Genomic DNA, 24,422 nt, shown 5'->3' with positions numbered 1-24,422 from the left:
TCCCTGAGAAAGTTCACGTTCTACAGTCCAGCCTCTAAAAGGCGCCACTCTGTGTCGTGTTTGAGTCCTGAGGATGAGTAAACTGCCTAGAGCCGCAGGTCGAGGTCATGAATGCCTGGCTCACGGAGATGGCCTTCTGCAGTGTGACTGTGGTATCCACAGATAGTAGCTTATGAAGAAGGCCCTCGTGGCCCATTCCAATGACAAAGAGATCCCGCAGCGCTTCAGTGAGGTGGTCGCCGAAATCACACGGTGCCCCCAGCCTCCTGAGGTCTGCAGCATATTTCGCGATTTCCTGGCCTTCGGGCCGTCGGTGGGTGTAAAACCGGTGTCTGGCTGTGAGGATGCTCTCTTTGGGCTTGAGTTGTTCTTGGATCACCATTACAAGCTCCTCGTACGTCTTGGTCGTTGTCTTCGCTGGTGCCAGCAAGTCCTGACGAGGCCATAGACGTTGGGCCCACAACTAGTTAGCAGGATAGCTCTGCGCTTATCAGCCAGTGTGGCCGGGTTGTCTCCTGCCAGGTCGTTTGCTGTGAAGAAATGGTCGAGCCTCTCCACAAAGGCGTCCCAATCATCACCGTCGGCGAACTGCTGCAACGTACCAAGGTTAGCCATTTTCACATGAAGATCCGTAATCTCGTTGCCAATTGTTATGTCTTTAGATGCTCTGATAATGACTCCACGAGGCAATGTGTTGTACTTGAACTGTAGTGACCATAGTCCTTTATTGATAATTCCAGAGTGAGGATCATACCTGGCAGCCGGCCTTTTATACTAGGCCTGGCACACCTGTACAGGTAACCTACAAGTCTCCCACTGAGGTGCCCCCTGGTGGCACACCTTGTAATAGTACAAGCAGTAACTATGTAGGATACATGACACGAACGATGTGGCCTGCCCAGCGGAGCTGATCCAAGTGTGGTCAGTGCTTGAATGCTGAGGGAGTGCAGCACTGTTGGAGGTGCTGTCTTTCAGATGAGGTGTTACACCAAAGCCCCACCTGCCCTCTCATGTAGATGTAAAAGATCCCACGGCACCACTGGAAGAAGAGCAGGGGAGTTCTCCCTAGTGTCCTGGGGTCAATATTTATCCCTCAACCAACATTGCTACAACAGAATATCTGGCCATTATCACAGTGCTATTTGTGGGAGCTGCTGTGCGCAAATTGACTGCTGTGTTTCATAAGAACATAAGAAAAAGGAGCAGGAGTCGGCCATTCGGCCCCTTGAGCCTGCTCCGCCACTCAATAAGACCATGGCTGATCTTCTACCACAACTCCACTTTCCTGCACTGTCCCCATATCCCTTGACTCCCTTAATATCCAAAAATCTATCGATATCTGTCTTGAACATGCTCAACGATTGAGCCTCCACGGTCCTCTGGGGTAGAGAATTCCAAAGATTCACCACCCTCCGAGTAAAGAAAATTCTCATCTCAGTACTTCATTGGCTGTAAAGCGCTTTGAGACATCCGGTGGTTGTGAAAGGCGCTATATAAATGCAAGTCTTTATTTTTTTAAATAGCCGACCCCTTATTCTGAGACTGTGATCCCTGGTTCTAGACTCCCCAGCCAGGGGAAACATCCTCCCTGCATCTACCCTGTCAAGCCCTGTAAGAATTTTGTATGTTTCAATGAGATCACCTCTCATTCTTCTAAACTCTAGAGAATATAGGCCTAGACTACTCAATCTCTCCTCAAAAGGACAATTCCCCCCATTCCGGGAATCAGTCCGTTGCACTCCCTCAATGGCAAGTATATCCTTTCCTACTTCACAACAGTGACTACACTTCAAAAGTACTTCATTGGCTGTGAAAGGCACAACACAAATAAGAGCAGTAGGCCATACAACCCCTCGAGCCTGCTCCACCATTAAATTAGATGATGGCTGATCTTCTACCTCAATTTTCCCAGCTTGAGAATTTTAAAGTCAGTTTTTAGGGAAACAAAGTGTGTTTCGTAGAAAAACATTTAAAATTTAAAACTATAAAGAATCAAAATCTGACGGAGAAAGAAGGGGAGAAAAAGAGAAACTGGCTGAAAAGGTACATCCGGACATGCAGAATTAAAGAGTTAAATATCATTGTCTTTAAATTATATTTTCAGTGTTTATTTTTGTCGTATAAATCTAAATTTCCAGAAAAAGTATCTATGCCTGGTGTTTGAATAGATTTGTGGCGGTAATGTTAGTGTTTGTTTCACTGTCACAGTGTGTGAGCAGGAAGGTTAAAAGAAATCGTTCAGTCCAGGAAGACCAAGGATTCCCTGGATTTCCAGCAAAACATTAAGATGGCTCTACATCCAATCTTTCTCTGCCCCTTTCAATTCCTTGCCTGCTCCCAAAAGGAAAACTTTGAGTTGGACTGAGGGAGTCACAGTGTATGCTTGTCTACGCATCGACAATATAGCATATGTATCCGAGCGTTTATCCTGCATTGGTCTCAAAACAGGAAGATTAGCAAACGCAAAATCCATGTATACCTCTGTGTATGTATATGTGAATCTCCCTCTGTGCCCACTTGCACTGTATTGTGTATATGTGTGTGTGTCTGTGACTCTGTGTGGGCGTGCGTGTGAGTCTGCCCGTGTATGTGTGTGCATGCAGATGTGTGTAAGCGTGTGTGCATCTTGGTGCTTGAGTGTGTGTGCGCATGCATGCACATATTTGTGTGCATGTGTGTGTGTGAATACTCTGCCATCTACTGGGCAGTTTTGGGAGCTTTACAATAACAACGTGTATTTATATAGCGCCTTTAACATAGTGAAACGTCTCAAGGCACTTCACAGGAGTATTATGTGATAAAAATTTGACACGAGTGCATAAGTAGAAATTAGCAGGTGACCAAAGCTTGGTCAAAGAGGTAGGTTTTAAGGAGCATCTTGAAGGAGGAAAGAGAGGTAGAGAGGCAGAGAGGTTTAGGCAGGGAGTTCCAGAGCTTGGGGCCCAGGCAGCTGAAGGCACGGCCACCAATGGTTGTGCGATTATAATCAGGGATGCTCAGGAGGGCAGAATTAGAGGAGCGCAAGTATCTCGGGAGGTTGTGGGGCTGGGGGAGATAGGGAGGGGCGAGGAGTTAATGGAGGGATTTGAAAATAAGGATGAGAATTTTGAAATCGAAGCGTTGCTTGACTGGAAGCCAATGTCGGTCAGCGAGTACAGGGGTGATGGGGGATTGTGACTCGGTGTGAGTTAGGACACGAGCGGCCGAGTTTTGGATCACCTCTAGTTTACGGCGGGTAGAATGTGGGAGGCCAGCCAAGAGTGTGTTGGAATAGTCAAATCTAGAGGTAACAAAGGAATGGATGAGGGCTTCAGCAGCAAATGAGGCAAGGACGGAGACGTGCGATATTACGGAGGTAGAAATAGGCGGTCTTAGTAATGCTGTGGATATGTGGTTGAAACTCATTTCAGGGTCAAATAATCATCATCGTAGGTAGTCCCTCGGAGTCGAGGATGACTTGCTTCCACACTAAAAGTGAGTTCTCAGGTGACTGAGGAGTCCAATGCAGAACCTACAGTCTCTGTCACAGGTGGGGCAAACGGTGGTTGAAGGAACGGGTGGGTGAGGGTCCTGGGTTTGCCGTGCGCTCCTTCCGCTGTCAACACTTGGCTTCAGCTTACTCTAGGCGAAGAGACTCGAGGTGCTCAACGCCCTCCCGGATGCTTTTCCTCCACTTTGGGCGGTCTAGGGCCAGGGATTCGCAGGTGTCGGTGGGGATGACACCAAGGTACACAGTACTAAATGACACACATTGGGGCTGATTCTAAGTGCCTATGATGTGCATTGACCCTGATTGCAATTAGAGGAGCAAAAGGGTGGTGAACGCACTCAGCAAGCTCCACCCATTTGCACCCAGCGTCAAGTGGCCTAACCAGCGGCGCTTAAAGGGACCTCCTGGAGTCTGCTCAGAAAACCGCCAACGTTTTTAAAAAACTTTTCTTTTTGTGGGGTTAAGGGAGTGCCAAGAATAAAACATCTCCTGTGAGGCACCCTTGGGTTAGGATGGGAAGATGAGTCCAGGCTCCCACTCCTGATCGGGATCTGACACCTGCTGCAAGGTGTGAAAGAAAGACTTGCATTTCTATAGCGCCTTTCACGATCACCGGACGTCCCAAAGCACATTCCAGCCAATGAAGTACTTTTTGGAGTGTAGTAATGTGGGAAACGTGGCAGCCAATTTGCACACAGCAAGCTCTCACAAACAGCAATGTGATAAGTGAGCAGATAATCTGTTTTAGTGATGTTGGTTGAGGGATAAATATTGGCCGAGGATACCGGGGAGAACTCCCTTGCTCTTCTGTGAAATAGTTTCCATGGGATCTTTTACATTCACCCGAGAGAGCAGACGGGTTTAACGTCTCATCTGAAAGACAGCACCTTCGACAGTGCGCCGCTCCCTCAGCACTGCATTGGAGTGTCACCCTGGAGTTATGTGCTCAAATCCCTGGAGTGATACTCGAACCCATGACCTTCTGACTGAGAAGCAAGGGTGCTGCCCACTGAGCCACAGCTGACGGTATTGAGCTGAATTACCAGACCCTGAATTCATCCAGCCTGCCAGCAGTTTAATCACCTGCCAGAGCTAACCCGGTGATTACACTGGCAATTTGTGCAGGGTGTAAAGAGGGATCCCGGGAAAGGAGCGAGAGGGAGAGAGCGGCAAAGAAAATCATGGAGTAAAGAAAAATATGGAAGAGATCATTTAAAAAGAAAAATTTGGAAAGAAGTGTAAATATATATCGTCAACTTAAAATAGGTCTGTACCTTAACTGAAATTTATTAAGTTGTGTGTTTTATATTTTCTTTATAAAAGGCTGATGAAATATTTTTACATTTATATTTGTTAAATCAGACCCATCACGAGCTGCTACTTGACCCGGAAGTAATGTTGACATCATCACACTTCAAAGGTAATTAGTTAGATGTGAGATTGATTATCTTATCAATTCTCGGGATGTGACATCACTGGCAAGGCCGGCATTTATTGCCCATCCCCGGTGGCCTCTTGGGAAGGTGGTGGTGAGCCGCCTTCTTGAACCGCTGCAGGTTTGATTCAACTGATTGATTGTCTTGCTGGTTCACTTCAGAGGGCAGTTATAAGTCAACTAGGTTAGTGTGTGGACTGGAGTCACATGTAGGCCCAGATCAGGTAAAGACGGCAGGTTTCCTTCCCTAAAGGGACGTTAGTGAACCAGATGGGGTTTTACAATCTGACAGCTTCATGGCCACTTTTACTGAGACCAGCTATTTTTATTTCCAGATTTTTTACAAACTGAATTCAAATTCTCAAACTGCCCTGGGTGGGATTTGACCTCGTGCTCTCTGAATTATTAAAACCCCCCACATCACCGGTACCCACTACATCCTGAAGACATGACATGGTGCTATATAAATATAAAGCGCTTCCTCTTTCTGTGTGCCGAGCCAGAGACATTTTTGGTTTTGTTTTGTTGCTGGGTCCAGTATCACGGGCACTGGGACAATCACCGGTCTCTCACCCAATTGGCCGCTCCTGATTTGAGAGCCCAAAACACCAGCACGGTATTCAACCATGTAAGGCATCACAGCGGAGCCTGGTCCTGTCCTGGAATCATAGAATCTTACGGCACTGAAAGGGAGACCATTCGGCCTTTCATGCCTGTGCTGGCTATTTGAAAGAGCTTTCCAATTTAGTCCTACTCCCCTCCGTCCCCCACCCCCCCCTCCACCCCTTCTCTTTCCCCATAGCCCTGTAAATGAGTCCTCTTCAATAGGACTCCTCACCCAACACACTCACACACACACACACAAACACATACACACACACTCACACACACCGCGCACACACACACATACACACACACACACTCACACACACACCACTCACACACACACCACTCACACACACACTCACACACACACACACACACCGCGCACACACACTCACACATTCACACACACACTCACACATTCACACACACACACACTCACGCATTCACACACACACACTCACGCATTCACACACACACTCACACCGCTCACACACTCATACACACACACACACACCGCTCACACACACCGCTCACACACACTCACACACACCGCTCACACACACTCACACACACACACTCACACACACTCACACACACTCACACACACTCACACACACTTACACACTCACACACACACACACACACACACTCACACACACACACGCTATCAGCGGATCGGGGCCTGGAACGTGAGAAGTCGCAGGATTGATTTTGACCTTTCTCTAGTCGGGATCAGTTCAAGTCAGTATGGAGCCCTTTAATGCAATCCGATATATTCAGAAAACACCAAATGAGGTGAGAAAAATCTCACACTTTTAAAAAAAAATGTTCATTACCTAAATTCACTCGCACGTCCCAAGATTTTTTTATCTCCTCTCGCGCTTTCTACACGCAAGAATTTTCTGCCTTTCTGAAAAATCATCTCCGCTAATTCCGGGGCTCATTGTTAAACGATCAGATTTGGCAGGGGCTGTTTCTGAGGCAGACTTCCACCCAGCCACCACCGTTAAAACTTAACAAAGGGAGGTATTTCATTTTTTTTTTATTTAAGTATTACTGTCAGTAACAGTGATAGCAGGAGAAATGGGAACTGGGAGCCCTCCGCAAAGGCTATGATGAAAAGTGGAGGGGAGTGCTCTTGGACACAGTGTGTGTGTTCTATACCTCCCCATATCCATTCGCAGTGCCTCTATTCTTCAAAAACTAAACACAGGAAATGCCTCTGATGTCTCAGATATTGACCACAGAGGTTCCAGGTGCTGAGTTAGAGGAGCCCACCTCATCATCATAGGCAGTCCCTCGGAATCGAGGAAGACTTGCTTCCACTTTAAAATGAGTTCTTAGGTGGCTGAACAGTCCAATACGGAAACCACAGTCCCTGTCACAGGTGGGACACCTAGGGTGGTATACTTAACCACCTGAGAGAGCAGAAGGGACCTTGGATTAACGGCTCATCTAAACGACAGCACCTCCGACAGTGCAGCACTCCCTCAGTACCGCACTGCGAGTGTCAGCCTGGATTATGCGCTGAAGTCTCTGGAGTGGGACTCGAACCCACGACCATCTAACTCAGAGACGAGAAGCACAGCTTACTTATAAAGAATGTGAGTTTTTATTTAAGATGTCCAGTATCCGCAGTATTTTGCTTTTGTATAAAGAATGGTTGCCTGAGTGAGGCAGTGAAGAGCACTAGTGGAGCCATACCCCAGGGATAGCCACCTTCAGGGAAAGAAGGGATGAGAAAAATAAAATCTGTGAACAGTCCAGATTGGGACAGCCTGGGACATCAGGATAAGTGTGAGGAGCAGAGTGAAAGTCATGCTTTTACAGCTTAAAGAGGAAGTAGTGAATAGCCTATGATCTCACCAAGCCCCTCCCTGCCCCATGTGGCAAAATTTCTCCATGTTGTCCTCCCAGCCTCCATCTCCCATAAACTCTAACTTGTCCAAAACTCCAGCTGCCCAAATCCTGTACACAATATGTCCCGCTCACCCAATCCCTCGATGTTCTCGTTGACCAACAATGGCTCCCAACCCTCAACACATTAACTACAAAATCCTTCTCCTCATGACCTCATCCCACCCTACATCCGCAATCTCCTCCGGCAGGGTCAAAATCCTGGAACAAACAGCACTGTAGGAGCACCGTGACCACACGCACTGCAGCGGTTTAAGAAGGAGTCCCACCACCTTTTCAAGGACAACTTAGAACAGGCAATAAATGCCAGTCTTTCTACATCCCGAGAATGAACTTAAAAATAAAATCCCCCTTCTGCATCCTTCGTTCCTTTGAGTCCAGTCTCTTGTACATGCCCCGCTCCCCCTGCCATTCCCTTAACACCACCAGTGGGGTCCCGACCTGCGAGGAACCATCTGCGACAGGTCGGGATATACCACTGCAAGGTACAGAACGAGCCGGTCCGGGAAGGTGACGGCTATGAAGAGGGCGACTGGATTGGACGCCACCATAATCTAGGTCGCTGATTGGAGCATGGGCAGGTACAGCAGGAGCGGCGAGGTCAGGGCGAAGGAGCGGCGAGAGATTGCAGAGCGACGTGATCGTGGCCCAGGAGAGGCGTGAGTTCGGGGCCCAGAAGAGGCGAGGGCCCGGGGACAGCACGGGCCAGCCCACACTGCGATATGTGTGTGCACTAGGTCCGTGCAGCAGAGCAGGTCTCCGGTCGTCTTGGTTAATCCTTGCCACTGGACCAAGACCTCGCTCTGTCAAGCCCGTGTGGTGGCTGGTGTGCAATGGCCACCACACGTTAAAAAAAATCCACCTTCAGGATGTAGTACCTGGAATATCTGGCCCTTCATTGAAACACCTGCAAACTCATCCCTTTTTGGTGGAAGCAAGTCATCCTCAATTTGAGGGACTGCCTAAGAAGAAGAAGGTAACTGAACTTTTGTTGGTTTAGTTCTTTGGGATGTGTCCATCCTGAAGTACCCTGACTGGATTAACCACAAGTCAACCAGGTGGTGGGGTCTACAGTCACAGGTATCCTAACTCACATCAAGTCCCGTTCACTCATCAGCCACTAAGCACACTGATCTACATTGGCTCCCGGTCTAGCAATGCCACGATTTTAAAATTCTCATCCCTATCTCTGTAACCTCCTCCAGCCCTACAACCCTCCGAGATTTCTGTGTTCCTCCAAGTCTGACCTCTTGCGCATCCAAATTTTAATCTCTCCACCATTGGCGGTCGTGCCTTCAGCTGCCTGGGCCCTAAGCTCTAGATTTCCCTCCCTAAACCTCTCCGCCTCTCTATCCTCCTTTATGACACTCCTTAAAATCTCTCGCCTGTCCGACCTCCTTATGAGGCTCGGTGTCAAATTTTGTTTGATAACGTTGACTTACATCGGATGTACAAGTCAGAAACAGGCCATTTGGCCCAGCTGATGGGTGCTGGTGTTTATGCTCCACACGAGCCTCCTCCCACCCCCTCTTTCTCCCTCGTGTGTTTATCCAGCTTCCCCTTTAATGCATCTCTGCTATTCGCCTCAACCACTTCCTGTGGTAGCGAGTTCCGCGTTCTAACCACACTCTGGGTAAAGAAGTTTCTCCTGAATTCCCGATTGGATTTATTAGTGACTATCTTACATTTATGACCTCTAGTTCTGGTCTCCCCCACAAGTGGAAACATTTTCTTTACATCTATCCTATCAAACCCTTTCATTATCTTAAAGGCCTCTATCAGGTCACACCTCAACCTTCCTTCTCTTTTCTCGAGTAAAGAGCCCCGGCCTGCTCAGCCTTTCCTGATAAGTATATCCTCTCAGTTCTGGTATCATCCATCTGAATCTTTTTTGCCAATGCCTCCGAAGACTATTTGAACTATGGAGACCAGAACTGTGCACATTGACGTTGCTGTGAAGTGCCTTGGGACATTTTACGACATTAAAGGCACTATATAAATTCAGGCTGTTGTTGCAGGTTCCCTTCCCTGTGGAACATACCTGAACCACTTGGCATTTAATTAACAACAATCTGGCAGCTTCCAATGCCATGCTATCTGGTACCAGAATTACCAGAATTATTTTTAATTCAGTTTCACAACTTTCAAGTGTGTGATTTGAACTCAGGGTTGCCAGTTCAGTACCATAACCATGAGACCAGTGCACCCATAATCATCCCCACTCTCTGGAACACCCTCTCCAAAGCCCTCCTTCTCTCCACTTCTCTGTGGTATCAGCCGTGGCTCAGTTGACAGCACTCTCGTCTCGGAGTCAAAAGATTGAGGGATCGAGTCCGACTCCAGAGACTTGAGCCCGTAATCCAGGCTGACACTCCCAGTGCAGTGCTGAGGGAGCGCCGCACTGTCGGAGGTGCCGTCTTTCAGATGAGACGTTAAACCGAGGTCCTGTCTGCCCTCTCAGGTGGATATAAAAGATCCCAAGGCACTATTCAAAGAAGAGCTGGGGAGTTATCCCTGGTGTCCTGGCAAATATTTATCCCTCAGTCAACATCACTAAAAAACAGATTATTTGATAATTTTTCACATTGCAGTTTGCCATGCGCGAATTGACTGCCACGTTTCCTATATTACAACAGTGACTACACTTCAAAAGCACTTCATTGGCTATAAAGTGCTTTGGAACGTCCTGAGGTTGTGAAAGGCGCTATAGAAAGACAAGTTATTTCTTACTCTCTATCTTTACAAACCTTCTCAAACACCTCTTTTTGATTAAGCTATCAGTTACCTCCAGCTATAACTCAGAATCCATACCATTTTCCCCATCTGATTCATTTTGAGAAACGCCTTGGAGCATTTTCCACCTTAAAGAAAAAACTTACATTTTTTTAGCGCCTTTCACTAGTAAAATGTTCCAAGGCGCATCACATAAGGAGATGTTAGGCGAGGTGACCAAAAGCTTGTCAAAGAGGTAGGTTTTAAGGAGCGTCTTAAAGGTGGACGGAGAGGCGGAGAGGTTTAGGGGGGGAATTCCAGAGCTTGGGGCCCAGGCAGCTAAAGGCACGGCCGCCAATGGTGGAGCGATTAAAATCAGGGATGAGCAAGAGGCCTGAATTGGAGGAGCGCAGCGATCTCAGAGGTTGTAGGGCTGGAGGAGGTTACAGAGATAGGGAGGGGCGAGGCCATGGAGGGATTTGAAAACAAGGTTGAGTGGCAAACCAGGCCAATTTGCCCTTCAGCCACTCAGGGCCGTCGAACCCAACAGCCGAGTGGCGGCAGACTGGGCGCTGAACCTGGAACGCCCCCGGGTCTGTGGGGGGGGATCGGTGCTACAGCCCAAACACCCTCATTGTACAAGCACACGTAAAACCCTGGGCCCTACCCAGCCACTCACACTCCTTCGGCTGCACCAAAAAAAAAGATAAATAAATATCTGGGTTATTTAACGGCGGTTTATTTAACGGCGGTTGAGCGCCGCGCTTACAGAAGCAGATGCGAATTACCAGTCAAGTGACGCACTCTGACGTAAGCAAATGTAAAAGTTTACAGATGACGTGACTGCTGGATGGATATCTAAAGCCTGCTATTTTTTTTTGCCATCCTACAAGATTGCTACGCAATAACCACAAGCGCACACATGTATGTGTGTGTGCCTGGAAACATAAAATATAACATTCATCAGACACCGTTTTGTTACCCGCTGCGTGTGCACTTGGAGGAGAAAAATCCTCGCAGATCAAATCTAAAATGGTTCAACCACAAAAAAAACACATTAAGGATCTTTCCCTCTCTCTCCCTCTCTGCTTCCACAGCTATGTCTGAAACCGAAAATAATGTTCAGCCACAGGCCTCAATCCCAGCCCCACATAAACCACACATTTCCACATCAATAAAGTTAATTGGTTAGCCATTAGTTACTGGAGTATACTGTACTCACCAGGACATGAGCAACCTCCTGACATTTTTCACATCTCTGAACTCCCTTCCTATATGTATGGTATGGTTTTTTTTTTAAATCCTTTTTCTCCCCTTCTGGTTGCAACAAGCAGACAGCACAGCCTCTCTCTACTTCATGGTGTCCTGTGTGTGTTGATGTCACGTACTGAAATCTCTGGGAAGGAGAAAAAAAAAGAGAGAGAGAGAGAGACTGCCAGAGAAACAGGAAGCAGAAATTATTCGTCCCTCAAAGGCGAAATGCCTCCACTCATTAATATGCAAATGCAAAATTCAGTGGGTGGAGTGTGTGTCTGGCAGTGTAACCCAGGAAACAAGAGATGGCAAAGCAACAACAAGCATGTGACCCAGATTTTCTCTCTCTCTCGCTCTCTCTTAAAATGTTGTTTTCTACATTGAGAAACCCTGCTTCCAACAAATTCCTTTCGCTATCCATCACTGCCCCTCTCGAGAAGGAGGAACCTTAGCCCCTTTCGGCTGGATCTGCCGTGTTTTATTCATCGAATGGAAATAATTCACCTTCCCCCCCCCCACCCCGCATCCCTACCCTGCTCCTCCCCTCCCTCTCTCCTCTTCCCCCACTCCCAGTCCAGGAGCTGGGAGATGAGAATGTTAACCCTTTCTGGACCGCAGTCCAACGTTTAAAAGAAAAATGACTCTATTTTGTTTTCCCTTTCGCTATGCTCAGCGCCAGTACACCACCAGTTCAGTGAACAACTGTGCCGCTGACCATTGCTGTGCTGAGAACAACAGACTGCAAGAGACCCATCTTTGATTTCCCAGTCTGGGTTGAGTTTGGTGATGAAGGGTTTGCCTCAGTGACACGCTGGGATAGGAAGGAGAAAAATCAGCCAGTGTTCCTGCTCCTGAGGGGTTGCCCAACCCTCCAGGGTTGTCCTGGAGTCGCCGGGAATTGAAGAGTAATCTTCAGGACACTGCCGCCAGCATAAACCCGACAGAAAAATCATAGAAAGGAAAGAAAGACTTGCATTTCTACAGCACCTTTCACCACCTCCCAGGACGTCCCAAAGCGCTTGACAGCCAATTAAGTACTTTTTGAAAGTAGTCACTATAGTCACTATTGTAGCAAACGGAGCAGCCAATTTGCGCACAGCAAGCTCCCACAAACAGATACGTGAAAATGACCAGATAATCTTGATGTTGATTGAGGGATAAATATTGGGCCCAGGAAATCGGGGTAAACTCCCCTGTTCTTTTTCGAAATAGTGCCATGGGATCTTTTACGTCCACCTGAGAGAGCAGACAAGATCTTAGTTTAACATCTCAACCGAAAGACGGCACCTCCGACAGTGCAGCACTCCCTCAGCACTGCACTTGAGTGTCAGCCTGGATTTTGTGCTCAAGTCCTGGGACTTGAACCCACAACCTTCTGACTCAGAGGCGAGAGCGCTACCCACTAAGCCACGGCTGACACAATAGGGTCTTCAAAAAAATTGAGATTTATTTTCCAACACTTTTGCTTATTAGTGATTAACATGTTGAGAAATATAGGGGAAAAAAGGCTGTTTGACAGTCAACCATCGCCCAATCGGGTAACACGAGTCTGATTGCTTTCCAATTGGCCGTGGGAAGGAGGGTGACGATGGATGACCAATGGTGACCAATGACTGGAGTGTGGGCGTAGAAGGGGAGGGGAGGGGACGATTGGAGGTGGGAGATCATGTGATGAAACCTCCAGGAATACATCCGACCAGAGTTGGCAACCCCTACCTCTCCTGGAAGGGGCACGTGGTTCGATAACGGATAAGGACAGGATCAGGCTCAGCCGTGAAGCCCATACTAGTCAAATAGCCTGCCATCACTCATTGTCTAGATGTACACGCAGAGCGGGGTTCAAGTCCCGGAGTGTTGCTGATGTTTATGGATAGTTACGGCTCTGGGTCAATGGGGAGTCCCAGAGAGAACCAAGGGCAGGCGAGTGTGACTGTGTGTCACCATTTTGTAATACGCTCAGGTAGTTTGGTTGTGTCCTTAACTATAAGAAGGAGTGATTCATGGAGCAACAATATTCGCAGTATGTTACTGAGCAAACAATAATATAGCCTATTTAATATAATCCATAACAAACCCTATGTGGGAGATGGGTGTAAACGGCCGTTTGTGCCACTGCACAGGGTTGCCAATTTTTTTTTTATCGTTCACGGGATGTGGGTGTCACTGGCAAGGCCGGCATTTATTGCCCATCCCTAATTGCCCTTGAGAAGGTGGTGGTGGTGAGCTGCCTTCTTGAACCGCTGAATCCGTGTGCTGAAGGTGCTCCTGCAGTGATATTTCGTTGTAGAAGTTTGGTACAACTCAGAGCGCAGTTAAGAGTCAACCACATTGCTGTGGGTCTGGAGTCACATGTAGACCAGACCGGGTAAGGACAGCAGATATCCTTCCTCAAAGGACATTAGTGAACCAGATGGGTTTTTAACCACAATCCAGTAGTTCCATGGTCACCATTACTGATACGAGCTTTTTATTCCAGATTTATTTAATTAACTGAATTTAAATTTCCCTGCTGCCGTGGTGGGATTTGAACTCATGTCTCTGGATTATTAGCCTAGGCCTCTGGATTACTAGTCCAGTAACATTAGCTACCAATCCCATGTCTCCTATCAAAGTTACGGCAGGAGATAAGGAGAACCCCTGCGGAAATTCTACCCCTGTTTTTTTGGTGGCGTACATTGAGGAAGTAATGTTGGTCAGAACACTGTGAGCTCCCTACTCTTCTTCAAACGGTGTCACAGGATGTTTGAAGTCCATCTCAACCAGAAAATGGGTCTAATATCTCATCTGAAGGATGGCAACTCCAACACCTCAGCTGAGATTATGAGCTCAAGTTCGAGAGTGGGATTTGAACCCACAATCTCTAAATAAGCAGAGAGCTTCAACTCTCCGAGATAAGCAGATACGATGGTAAGTACTGCAGGGAATCGAATACGGCCAGGGTGATCTCCTAGTTTCGATCGCCTGGATGGGTTGGAGAGGAATTTTCCCAGATTTTTTTCCCAAATTGACCTGGATTTTTATCTGGTTTTTGCCTCTCCCAGGGGATCATATGGCTCCGGTTGGGGTGCAGTGTAGAATGTTTCAATGTAAGGTGTGTCGCAGTTGTGTGGGACGGACTGGTTGGGCTGGGTGCTCTTTACCTTTTCGCCATTGTTCATTGTTCATAGGGCTGACCAAGGGCCGTGCGGTTCTTTGTTGGCCGGCGCGGACACAATGGGCCGAAATGGCCTCCTTCTGCGCTGTAAATTTCTATGTTTCTATGTTTCTATCTCCGTGTTTCTCCAACTCTGGCCTCATTTGCATCACCTGCTTAGTCCATCCCACCACTGGCGGCCATGCCTTCAGCTGTCAAAGTCCTTTTGATAGATATTAATAGATATTGGGAATACTGAGCATAATTTCAAAGTTTGCTGATGACACGAAACTCAGAAACAGTGAGGAGAGTAACAGACTTCCGGAGGACATAGACAGACTAGTGAAATGGGCAGTCACGTGGCAGATGAAATTTAGCACAAAGCTGTAAAATCATGCATTTTGCAAAGAAGAATGAGAAGAGGCAATATATACTAAATGGTACAGATTTAAAGGGATGCAGGAACAGAGAGACCCGGGGTTTATAAGTACATAAGAAATAGGAGCAGGAGTAGGCCATTTGGCCCCTCGAGCCTGCTCCACAATTCATTAAGATCATAACTGATCTACCTCAACACTTTCCTGCACCATCCTCATATCCCTTGATTCCCTTAATATCCAAAAATCTATCGATCTTTGTCATAAATATATTCAACGATTGAGCCTCCTCAGCCCTCTGGGATAGAGAATTCCAAAGATTCACCATCCTCTGAATGAAGAAGTTTTTCCTCATCTTAGTCCTAAATGGCCGAATCCTTATAAGAACATAAGAAATAGGAACAGAAGTAGGCCATATGGCCCCTCGAGCCTGCTCCGCCATTCAATAAGATCATGGCTGATCTGATCATGGACTCAGCTCCACTTCCCTGCCCGCTCCCCATAACTCCTTATTCCCTTATCATTTAAGAAACTGTCTATTTCTGTCTTAAATTTATTCAATGTTCCAGCATCCACAGCTCTCTGAGGCAGCAAATTCCACAGATTTACAACCCTCTGAGAGAAGAAATTTCTCCTCATCTCAGTTTTAAATGGGCAGTCCTTTATTCTAAGATCATGCCCTCTAGTTCTAGTCTCCCCTATCAGTGGAAACATCCTCTCTGCATCCACCTTGTCAAGCCCTCTCATAATCTTATATGTTTCGATAAGATCACCTCTCATTCTTCTGAATTCCAATGAGTGGAGGCCCAACCTACTCAACCTTTCCTCATAAGTCAACCCCTCATCCCCGGGATCAACCTAGTGAACCTTTTCTGAACTGCCTCCAAAGCAAGTATATCCTTTCGTAAATATGGAAACCAAAACTGCACGCAGTATTACAGGTGTGGCCTCACCAATACCTTATATAGCTGCAGCAAGACTTCCCTGCTTTTATACGCCATCCCCTTTGCAATAAAGGCCAAGATACCATTGGCCTTCCTGATCACTCGTTGTACCTACATACTATCCTTCTGTCTTTCATGCACAAGTACCCCCAGGTCCCGCTGTACTGTGGCACTTTGCAATCTTTCTTCATTTAAATAATAACCTGCCCTTTGATTTTTTTCTGCCAAAGTGCATGACCTAACACTTTCCAACATTATACTCCATCTGCCAAATTTTTGCCCACTCACTTAGCCTGTCTATGTCCTTTTGCAGATTTTTTGTGCCTTCCTCACACATTGCTTTTCCTCCCATCTTTGTATCGTCAGCAAACTTGGCTACGTTACACTCAGTCCCTTCTTCCAAGTTGTTATTATAGATTGTAAATAGTTGGGGTCCCAGCACTGATCCCTGCCAACCAGAGAATGAACCATTTATCCCGACTCTCTGTTCTCTGTTAGTTAGCCAATCCTCTATCCATATTACCCCCAACCCCAACCCCGTGAACTTTTATGTGGCACCTTGTCAAATGCCTCTGGAAGTCCAAATACACCACTTCCACTGGTTCCCCTTTATCCACCCTGTTTGTTACATCCTCAAAGAACTCCAGCAAATTTGTCAAAAAGACTTCCCCTTCATAAATCCATGCTGACTCTGCCTGACCGATTTTTGCTTTTCCAAATGTCCTGCTACTACTTCTTTAATAATGGTCTCCAACATTTTCCCAACCACAGATATTAGGCTAACTGGTCTATAGTTTCCTGCTTTTTGTCTTATTCTGCTTATTCTGAGACTGCAGAGGAAACATCCTCCCTGCATCTATCCTGTCAAGCCCTGTAAGAATTTTATATGTTTCAATGAGATCACCTCTCATTCTTCTAAACTCTAGAGAATATAGACCAACGGCCTGAGTTTGGTGAAAGATAAGTTCCGCCCAAGTACCATCCAAAGGACCACTAAGATCCTGACAGTACTTTGGGTGGAAGTTTCATGAAAAAATGTGGGAAAGACAGTCCGGCGGCAAAAATGGGCCTTGGGCGGCAAATGCAATCCTCGACAAAGTACCGATGAGGATAGAGTCGGGCCCAGGGGAACTGATAAAATGTAAAGTTTTCAAAACAATTTAAAAAATCACTAGAAATCCTTCAGGGGACCCCCATCCACCTAAATCCTTGCAAAAGAAATAAAAAAAAGAAGTGGACTAACCTTTTTTTGCAGGTCTTCATACTTACTGTTGAAGTCAGACCTGCCTCCACGCAGTGGTCCTTCCCCCGGCTGCAGCAGAGGACCACCCAGACCAAGCTGGCAACGCAGCGGGCGGGAGGACTCTTGTGGGTGTTGCACGCCAGCGACGGTACCCAGTGGTCTTCTCTCTGCACCGGCGGGAGGCATCCACCAAACTTGATCGGCGGGGAGAGCGCCGAGTAAACTCTGCGACAGCCAACGGTAAGTCCACCAAACTCGGGGCCCCTAGTCGACTCAAACTCTCCTCATTGGATAATCCCTCTGTTATGTAAGAATAAAGAGTCTGACTGGATACTGTGAGCTCAAAGTAAAGTGTGACCTTAGTCTTTTATTGCAGGTCTCCAGAATGCCACTCCAGCCTGTGAGGCTTCCTTAAGTACCTGTGCTCCCAAGGGATTGTGGGATCCCTTAGGACTCCAGGGGATGAGCCCTCTGGTGGCTGTACAAGGTATATATAAGTTTACATATATAACAACACTCCTCCCCGCCCCGCCCAAAGTCAACAGTATAACTATTTACAAGGTGAGTCGATCTGGGGCCTTTCTTTCCCTGGTTGATCGTCTTGGTGCAAATGTTGGTTTTGGTGAATCGTTTGTTGGGCCCTCGCTGGGCTGCTGTGCAGCTAGCCTTGCTGGGCTGCCTGGTGTGGTGAATCCTGCTGGATTGCTGCGGGTGATGGGTTCTGCTTCGTGGCCAACCGCGGTATCGGTTGCCACTGTTGTGTGTGTTGGGGGGTCAAAGAAGGTAGGGTCCAAAGTGGGTTGCTCAGGATAGTCCGTGAATCTGAGTTTGATTTGGTCCAAGTGTTTCATGTGAATGAGTCCATTTGAAAGTTTGACCCGAAACACCCTGCTCCCCTCTTTGGCCACAATAGTGCCGTAAAGCCACTTGAAACCTTGTCCATAATTCAATACAAATACAGGATCATTGATTTCAATTTCACGAGACACATTTGCACTATCATGATATGCACTTTGTTGAAGCCGCCTGCTCTCTACCTGTTCATGTAGATCAGGGTGAACTAACAAGAGCCTTGTCTTAAGTGCCTTTTTCATGAGCAGTTCAGCAGATGGAATCCCAGTGAGCAAGTGGGGTCTCGTGCGGTAGCTAAGCAGGACTCGGGATAGGCGAGTCTGCAGTGAGCCTTCAGTTACCCTCTTCAAACCCTGCTTGATAGTTTGCACTGCTCTCTCTGCCTGATCATTGGATTTTGGTTTGAACGGGGCAGATGTAACATCTTTAATCCCGTTACGGGTCATGAACTCTTTGAACTCGGCACAGGTAAAACATGGCCCGTTGTCGCTCACGAGAACATCAGGTAGTCCGTGTGTGACAAACATGGCCCGCAGGCTTTCAATGGTGGCAGCGGACGTGCTTGCCAACGTTATCTCACATTCGATCCATTTGGAGTACGCATCTACAACCACAAGGAACATTTTTCCCAAAAACGGGCCTGCATAGTCGACATGGACCCTGGACCATGGTTTGGAGGGCCAAGACCATAAATTTAGCAGCGCCTCCCTGGGTGCATTGCTTAACTGCGAGCGTGTATTACATCTGTGCACGCAGGACTTTAAATCCGCATCGATACCAGGCCACGACACGTGGGATCTGGCTATCGTTTTCATCATTACAATGCCTGGGTGGGTACTGTGGAGGTCACTGATGAAAGTGTCTCTGCCCTTCTTGGGGACCACTACCCGATTGCCCACAGAAGGCCAGCTGCCTGTATAGACATTTCATCTTTGCGCCGTAGGTACGGCTTTATCTCTTCCTGCATTTCCACTGAGACACTGGACCAGCTCCCATGAAGCACACAATTTTTTACTCGGGACAGTAAGGGGTCCTGGCTCATCCAGGTTCTAATCTGTCGGGCTGTGACGGGTGAATGCTTACTCTCGAATGCTTCCATAACCATGATTAAATCTGCGGGCTGCGCCATTTCCACTCCCGTGGTGGGCAATGGCAGCCTACTGAGAGCATCGGCACAGTTTTCTGTGCCTGGCTTGTGGCGGATGGCGTAGTTGTATGCGGACAACGTGAGTGCCCATCTCTGGATGCGGGCCGATGCATTCGTATTTATCCCCTTACTCTTGAAAAACAGGGATATTAGTGGCTTATGGTAAGTTTCCAATTCAAATTTTAGCCCAAACAGATATTGATGCATTTTCTTACCCCATAGACACACGCTAACGCTTCTTTTTCAATATTGCTGTAGGCTCTCTCAACCTTGGACAGATTTCTGGATGCATAAGCAACCAGTTGCAATTTCCCAGAATCATAAGCTTGTTGCAATACACACCCGACGCCATATGACGACGCATCACATGCTAGTACCAAACGCTTACACGGATCATACAACACAAACAATTTGTTTGACCATAACAATTTTCTAGCTTTTACAAAGGCATTTTCTTGGCTTTTGCCCCATACCCATTCTTCTCCTTTACGCAGTTCTAATAGTGTACTGAGGCCTGGTAAGAACTTACCAAAGTAGTTCAGGAGTCCTAGAAACGGCTGCAGCTCCGTCACGTTCTGTGGCCTCGGTGCGTTCTCGATTGCCTCTATTGTGTTCCTAATACAGATGAGGCTGCACACAGGGAAGTTAAAGTAACAGTGACCTCAGTCTTTAATAACACACTCCAGAGTGAGGAACAGGCCTTAGGGGCCGGCTTATGTACAGTGCTCCCAAGAGATGCTGGGATCCCTTGGGACTTCAGGGGATGAGTTGCCTTGCCAGGGGATGCGGAACATGGGAGTGCATGCTTTTCAGATACACAACATCACTCCCCCGCCCCCCGCCACTCAAAGTCAAAGTGAAAACTATTTACAAGGTGAGGCGGTCGGGAGCCTTTCTTTCCCTGGTGGACCGCCTCGGTACAAATGTCTGTTCTGGTGTGCTGGCTGTGCCCTCGCTGGGCTGGCATGTTGTTGGCCCTGCAGGGCTGCTGGGTGAGCCTGGCCTTGCTGGGCTGTTGGGCATGATGGATTCGATTTCCTGGTCCGGGGTGGTGTCGTTGATCCTTTGGGTGTGTGTTGTGGGCTCGAAAAAGGTGATGTCTGCTGTGAATTGTTCAGGGCAGTCTGTGAACCGCAGCCTCGTTTGGTCCAGGTGCTTTCTGCAAATTTGTCCATTGTCTAGTTTGACTACAAACACCTTAGTCCCTTCCTTAGCTATCACCGTGCCCGCAATCCACTTGGGACCATGTCCATAGTTTAGCACATACACAGGGTCATTCAGATCAATTTCCCGTGACACAGTGGCGCGACCATCTTTTACATTTTGTTGCTGCCGCCTGCTCTCTACCTGATCATGCAGGTTGGGGTGAACCAGCGAGAGTCTGGTTTTAAGTGTCCTTTTCATGAGTAGCTCAGCCGGGGACATCTCTGTGAGCGAGTGGGGTCTCGTGCAGTAGCTGAGCAGTACTCGGGACAGGTTTGGAGTGAGCCTTCTGTGACTCGTTTAAGGCTCTGTTTCATGGTTGGTACTGCCCGCTCTGCCTGCCCATTGGAGGCTGGTTTAAACAGGGCAGAGGTGACATGTTTGATCCCATTGCGGGTCATGAATTCTTTAAATTCGGCACTGGTGAAACATGGCCCGTTGTCACTGACCAGTATGTCAGGCAGGACGTGGGTGGCAAACATGGCCCTCAGGCTTTCAATGGTGGCGGTGGCGGTGCTTCCCGACATTATTTCACATTCAATCCATTTTGAAAAAGCATCCACCACCACCAGGAACATTTTACCGAGAAACGGGCCCGCATAGTCGACATGGATCCTCGACCATGGTCTGGAGGGCCAGGACTTAGTGGTGCCTCTCTGGACGCATTGCTCAACTGAGCACACATGCTACATTGCCGTACACAGGACTCAAAGTCAGAGTCGATACCGGGCCATCACATGTGGCTATCGCATTCATCATTACTATGCCCGGGTATGTGCTGTGGAGATCCGAGATGAACGTCTCCCTGCCCTTTTTTGGTAGCACTACGCGGTTACCCCACAACAGGCACTCTGCCTGAATGGACAGCTCATTCTTTCGCCGCTGGAACGGCTTGATTGGCTCTTGCATTTCAACGGGGATGCTGGCCCAGCTCCCATGCAGTACACAGTTTTTTACTAGGGACAGCAGAGGATCTTGGCTGGTCCAATTCCTAATCTGGCGGGCCGTGACAGGTGATTTATCATTTTAAAACGCTTCCATGAACATCAACAAGTCTGCAGGCTGCGCCATTTCCACCCCCGTGGTGGGCAATGGTAGCCGACTGAAAGCATCCGTACAGTTCTCGGTGCCTGGCCTGTGGCAGATGGTATAGTTATATGCTGATAGCGCGAGTGCCCACCTTTGTATGCGGGCTGAGGCATTAGTATTTATCCCCTTGTTTGCAGCGAACAGAGATGTAAGGGGCTTGTGATCGGTTTCCAGCTCAAATTTGAGGCCAAACAGGTACTGATGCATTTTCTTTACCCCGAACACACACGCTAATCCTCTTTCTCAATCATGCTGTAGGCCCTCTCGGCCTTCGACAAGCTCCTGGAAGCATAGGAGAGAGGTTGCAACTTCCCCGCAATGTTAGCTTGTTGTAATACACACCCGACTCTGTATGACGACGCGTCACATGCTAACACAAGTCTTTTACACGGGTTATACAATACAAGCAGCTTGTTGGAGCATAAAATGTTTCTGGCTTTCTCAAAAACAATTACTTGGTTTTTTTCCCCATTCCCAGTTCTCACCTTTACGCAATAACACATGTAGGGGCTCTAAAAGGGTGCTTAACCCCGGTAGGAAGTTACCAAAATAGTTGAGGAGCCCCAGGAACGACCGCAGCTCCGTGAAGTTCTGTGGCCTGGGCGCGTTCCTGATAGCCTCTGTCTTGGCGTCTGTGGGCCGAATGCCATCCGCCGCGATCTTTCTCCCCAAAAACTCCACTTCTGTTACCATGAAGACGCATTTCGACCTCTTCAGCCGCAGCCCTACACAATCCAGTCGCTGGAGGACCTCCTCCAGGTTTTGTAGGTGCTCGACAGTATCCCGACCCGTGATCAATATATTGTCCAGAAAGACCACCGTGTGTGATACCGACTTGAGTAGGCTCTCCATGTTTCTCTGGAAGATTGCTGCAGCCGACCGAATTCCAAACGGGCATCTGTTGTAGATGAACAGTCCCTTGTGCATGTTGATGCAGGTAAGGCCCTTCGAAGACTCCTCCAGCTCCTGCGTCATGTAGGCCGAAGTCAGGTCGAGCTTGGTGAATGTCTTGCCTCCTGCCAGCATCACAAATAGGTCGTCTGCCTTAGGTAGCGGGTATTGGTCCTGTAGCGAGAAATTTTGTTAAGAACCTGGGTACATGAGGCCTCATCGACATGTGATAGCGCTCAGATGTCATCCCAGTTCCAGCGGATTTTGCCCAGCCAGCTCCTTCCAAGCAGTGTGGGGCCATCCCCCGGGACAATCCAGAGTGTCCTGCAAGTCGTTTTAGCTCGGCGACGTAGCTCGCCACTTCCTGACCTTCAGATCGCTGGCACGTGTAGAACCGATACCTCGCCATCAGCACGCTCTCCCTCGGGTTAAGATGCTCCCGAAGCAGTGTACACAGCTCCTCATATGACTTATCTGTGGGTTTCACCGGAGCCATGAGGCTGTAGGTCGGTGCCCCACAGACTGTGAGGAGGACCGCTCTCCTTTTTGCAGCACTTCCTTTTCCGTCCAGCTTGTTGGCTACAAAGTACTGGTCTAGCCGTTCGACATAGGCTTCCCAGTCCTCACCTCTGAGAACTTCTCCAGGATGCCCACAGTTTTCCGCATCTTTGCGTTGGATTCGTATTCTCGTCGCCAGTTATTGTGTTCCTAACATAGATGAGGCTGCACACAGGGAGGTTAAAATAACAGTGACCTCAGTCTTTAATAAGACACTCCAGAGTGAGGAACAGGCCTTAGGGGCCGGCTTATATACAGTGCTCCCAAGGAATGCTGGGATCCCTTGGGACTTCAGAGGATGAGCTCCCTGGTGGCGGAACATGGGAGTACATGCTTTACAGATACACAACAGCCTCCGTCTTCGAATCGGTGGGCCTGATGCCGTCCACCACGATTCTTCTCCCCAGGAACTCTACTTCAGGTGCCAGGAAAACACACTTCGAACGTCTTAACCTGAGCCCCACGCGGTTGAGTCGACTAAGAACCTCCTCCAGGTTCTGCAGGTGCTCGACTGTGTCCTGACCTGTAACCAAGATGTCGTTCTGGAAGACCACCGTGCGCGGGACCGACTTCAGTAAGCTTTCCATGTTTCTCTGGAATATCGCCGCGGCTGATCGAATTCCAAACGGGCATCTGTTATAAATAAAGAGACCTTTGTGCGTGTTGATGCAGGTGAGGCCCTTTGATGATTCCTCCAGCTTCTGCGTCATGTAGGCCGAGGTCAAGTCCAGCTTCGTGAACGTCTTTCCTCCCACCAGCGTAGGAAAAAGGTCACCAGCCTTTGGTAGTGGTATTGGTCCTGCAGGGAGAAATGATTGATAGTTACTTTGTAATCACCACAGATTCTGACGGTGCCGTTTCCCTTGAGGACTGGAACAATCGGACTGGCCCACTCGCTGAACTCGATCGGCGAAATGATACTCTCGTTGCAGCCGGTCTAGCTCGATCTCTACCTTTTCTCTCATGTACGGTACCGCTCTCGCCTTGTGATGGATGGGCCGCGCCCCCGGAATTAGGTAAATCTGCACTTTTGCTCCTTGGAACTTCCCGATGCCTGGTTCGAACAGTGAAGGGAACTTGCTTAAGACCTGGGCACACGAAGTGTTGGACGAGAGCGCTTGGACGTCGTCCCAGTTCCAGCGTATCTTTCCCAGCCTGCTCCTGCCGAGCAGCGTGGGACCATCGCCCGGTACCACCCAGAGTGGTAGGAGACATTTACTGTCGCACTGCCGATTACGGGAATTAGTTCCTTTCTGTAAGTTCTCAGTTTCGTGCGAATGGGAGTCAAGACTGGCCTTGACCTTGCTGCACCACAATTTTTCGAACGTCTTTTTGCTCATAATGGACTTGCTCGCGCCCGTTTAATTAAATCACTTTCAAACTTAATCTAAAATTCTATCATACTATGGTCACTCTTCCTTAAGGGCCCCTTTACTCCAAGGTTATTAATTAACCCTTTCTCATCGCACAATACTAGATCTAAAATAGCCTGTTCCCTAGTTGGTTCCTCAACATACTGATCTAGAAAGCTATCTTGTATATATTCCATGAATTCGTCCTCCACACTATTA

At 48.1% G+C, this 24,422-nt stretch overlaps 1 protein-coding gene across 3 annotated transcripts in view; it reads right to left on the bottom strand.

Moving 5' to 3' along the window:
* LOC139260163 (LIM domain-binding protein 1) overlaps nt 1–11,801 on the bottom strand; it is a 140,715-nt gene extending 128,914 nt beyond the window's left edge. For 2 of the 3 annotated variants that reach the window (XM_070876399.1, XM_070876400.1), the window contains exon 1: nt 11,383–11,800. In XM_070876399.1, coding sequence (XP_070732500.1) covers nt 11,383–11,407 — 25 coding nt within the window. In that variant the 5' untranslated portion in view covers nt 11,408–11,800. Of the gene's footprint in view, nt 1–11,382 lie in introns of all 3 variants that reach the window. The other variant, XM_070876401.1, reaches the window with a different exon arrangement.
* Nucleotides 11,802–24,422: the final 12,621 nt, after the last annotated feature.

The sequence above is a fragment of the Pristiophorus japonicus genome, chromosome 3 (assembly GCF_044704955.1).
Source record: "Pristiophorus japonicus isolate sPriJap1 chromosome 3, sPriJap1.hap1, whole genome shotgun sequence".
In the NCBI taxonomy this organism is placed as follows: Eukaryota; Metazoa; Chordata; class Chondrichthyes; family Pristiophoridae; genus Pristiophorus; species Pristiophorus japonicus.
The sequence above is the reverse complement of the archived record's forward strand: the minus strand, read 5'-3'. Positions and strand labels throughout refer to the sequence as shown.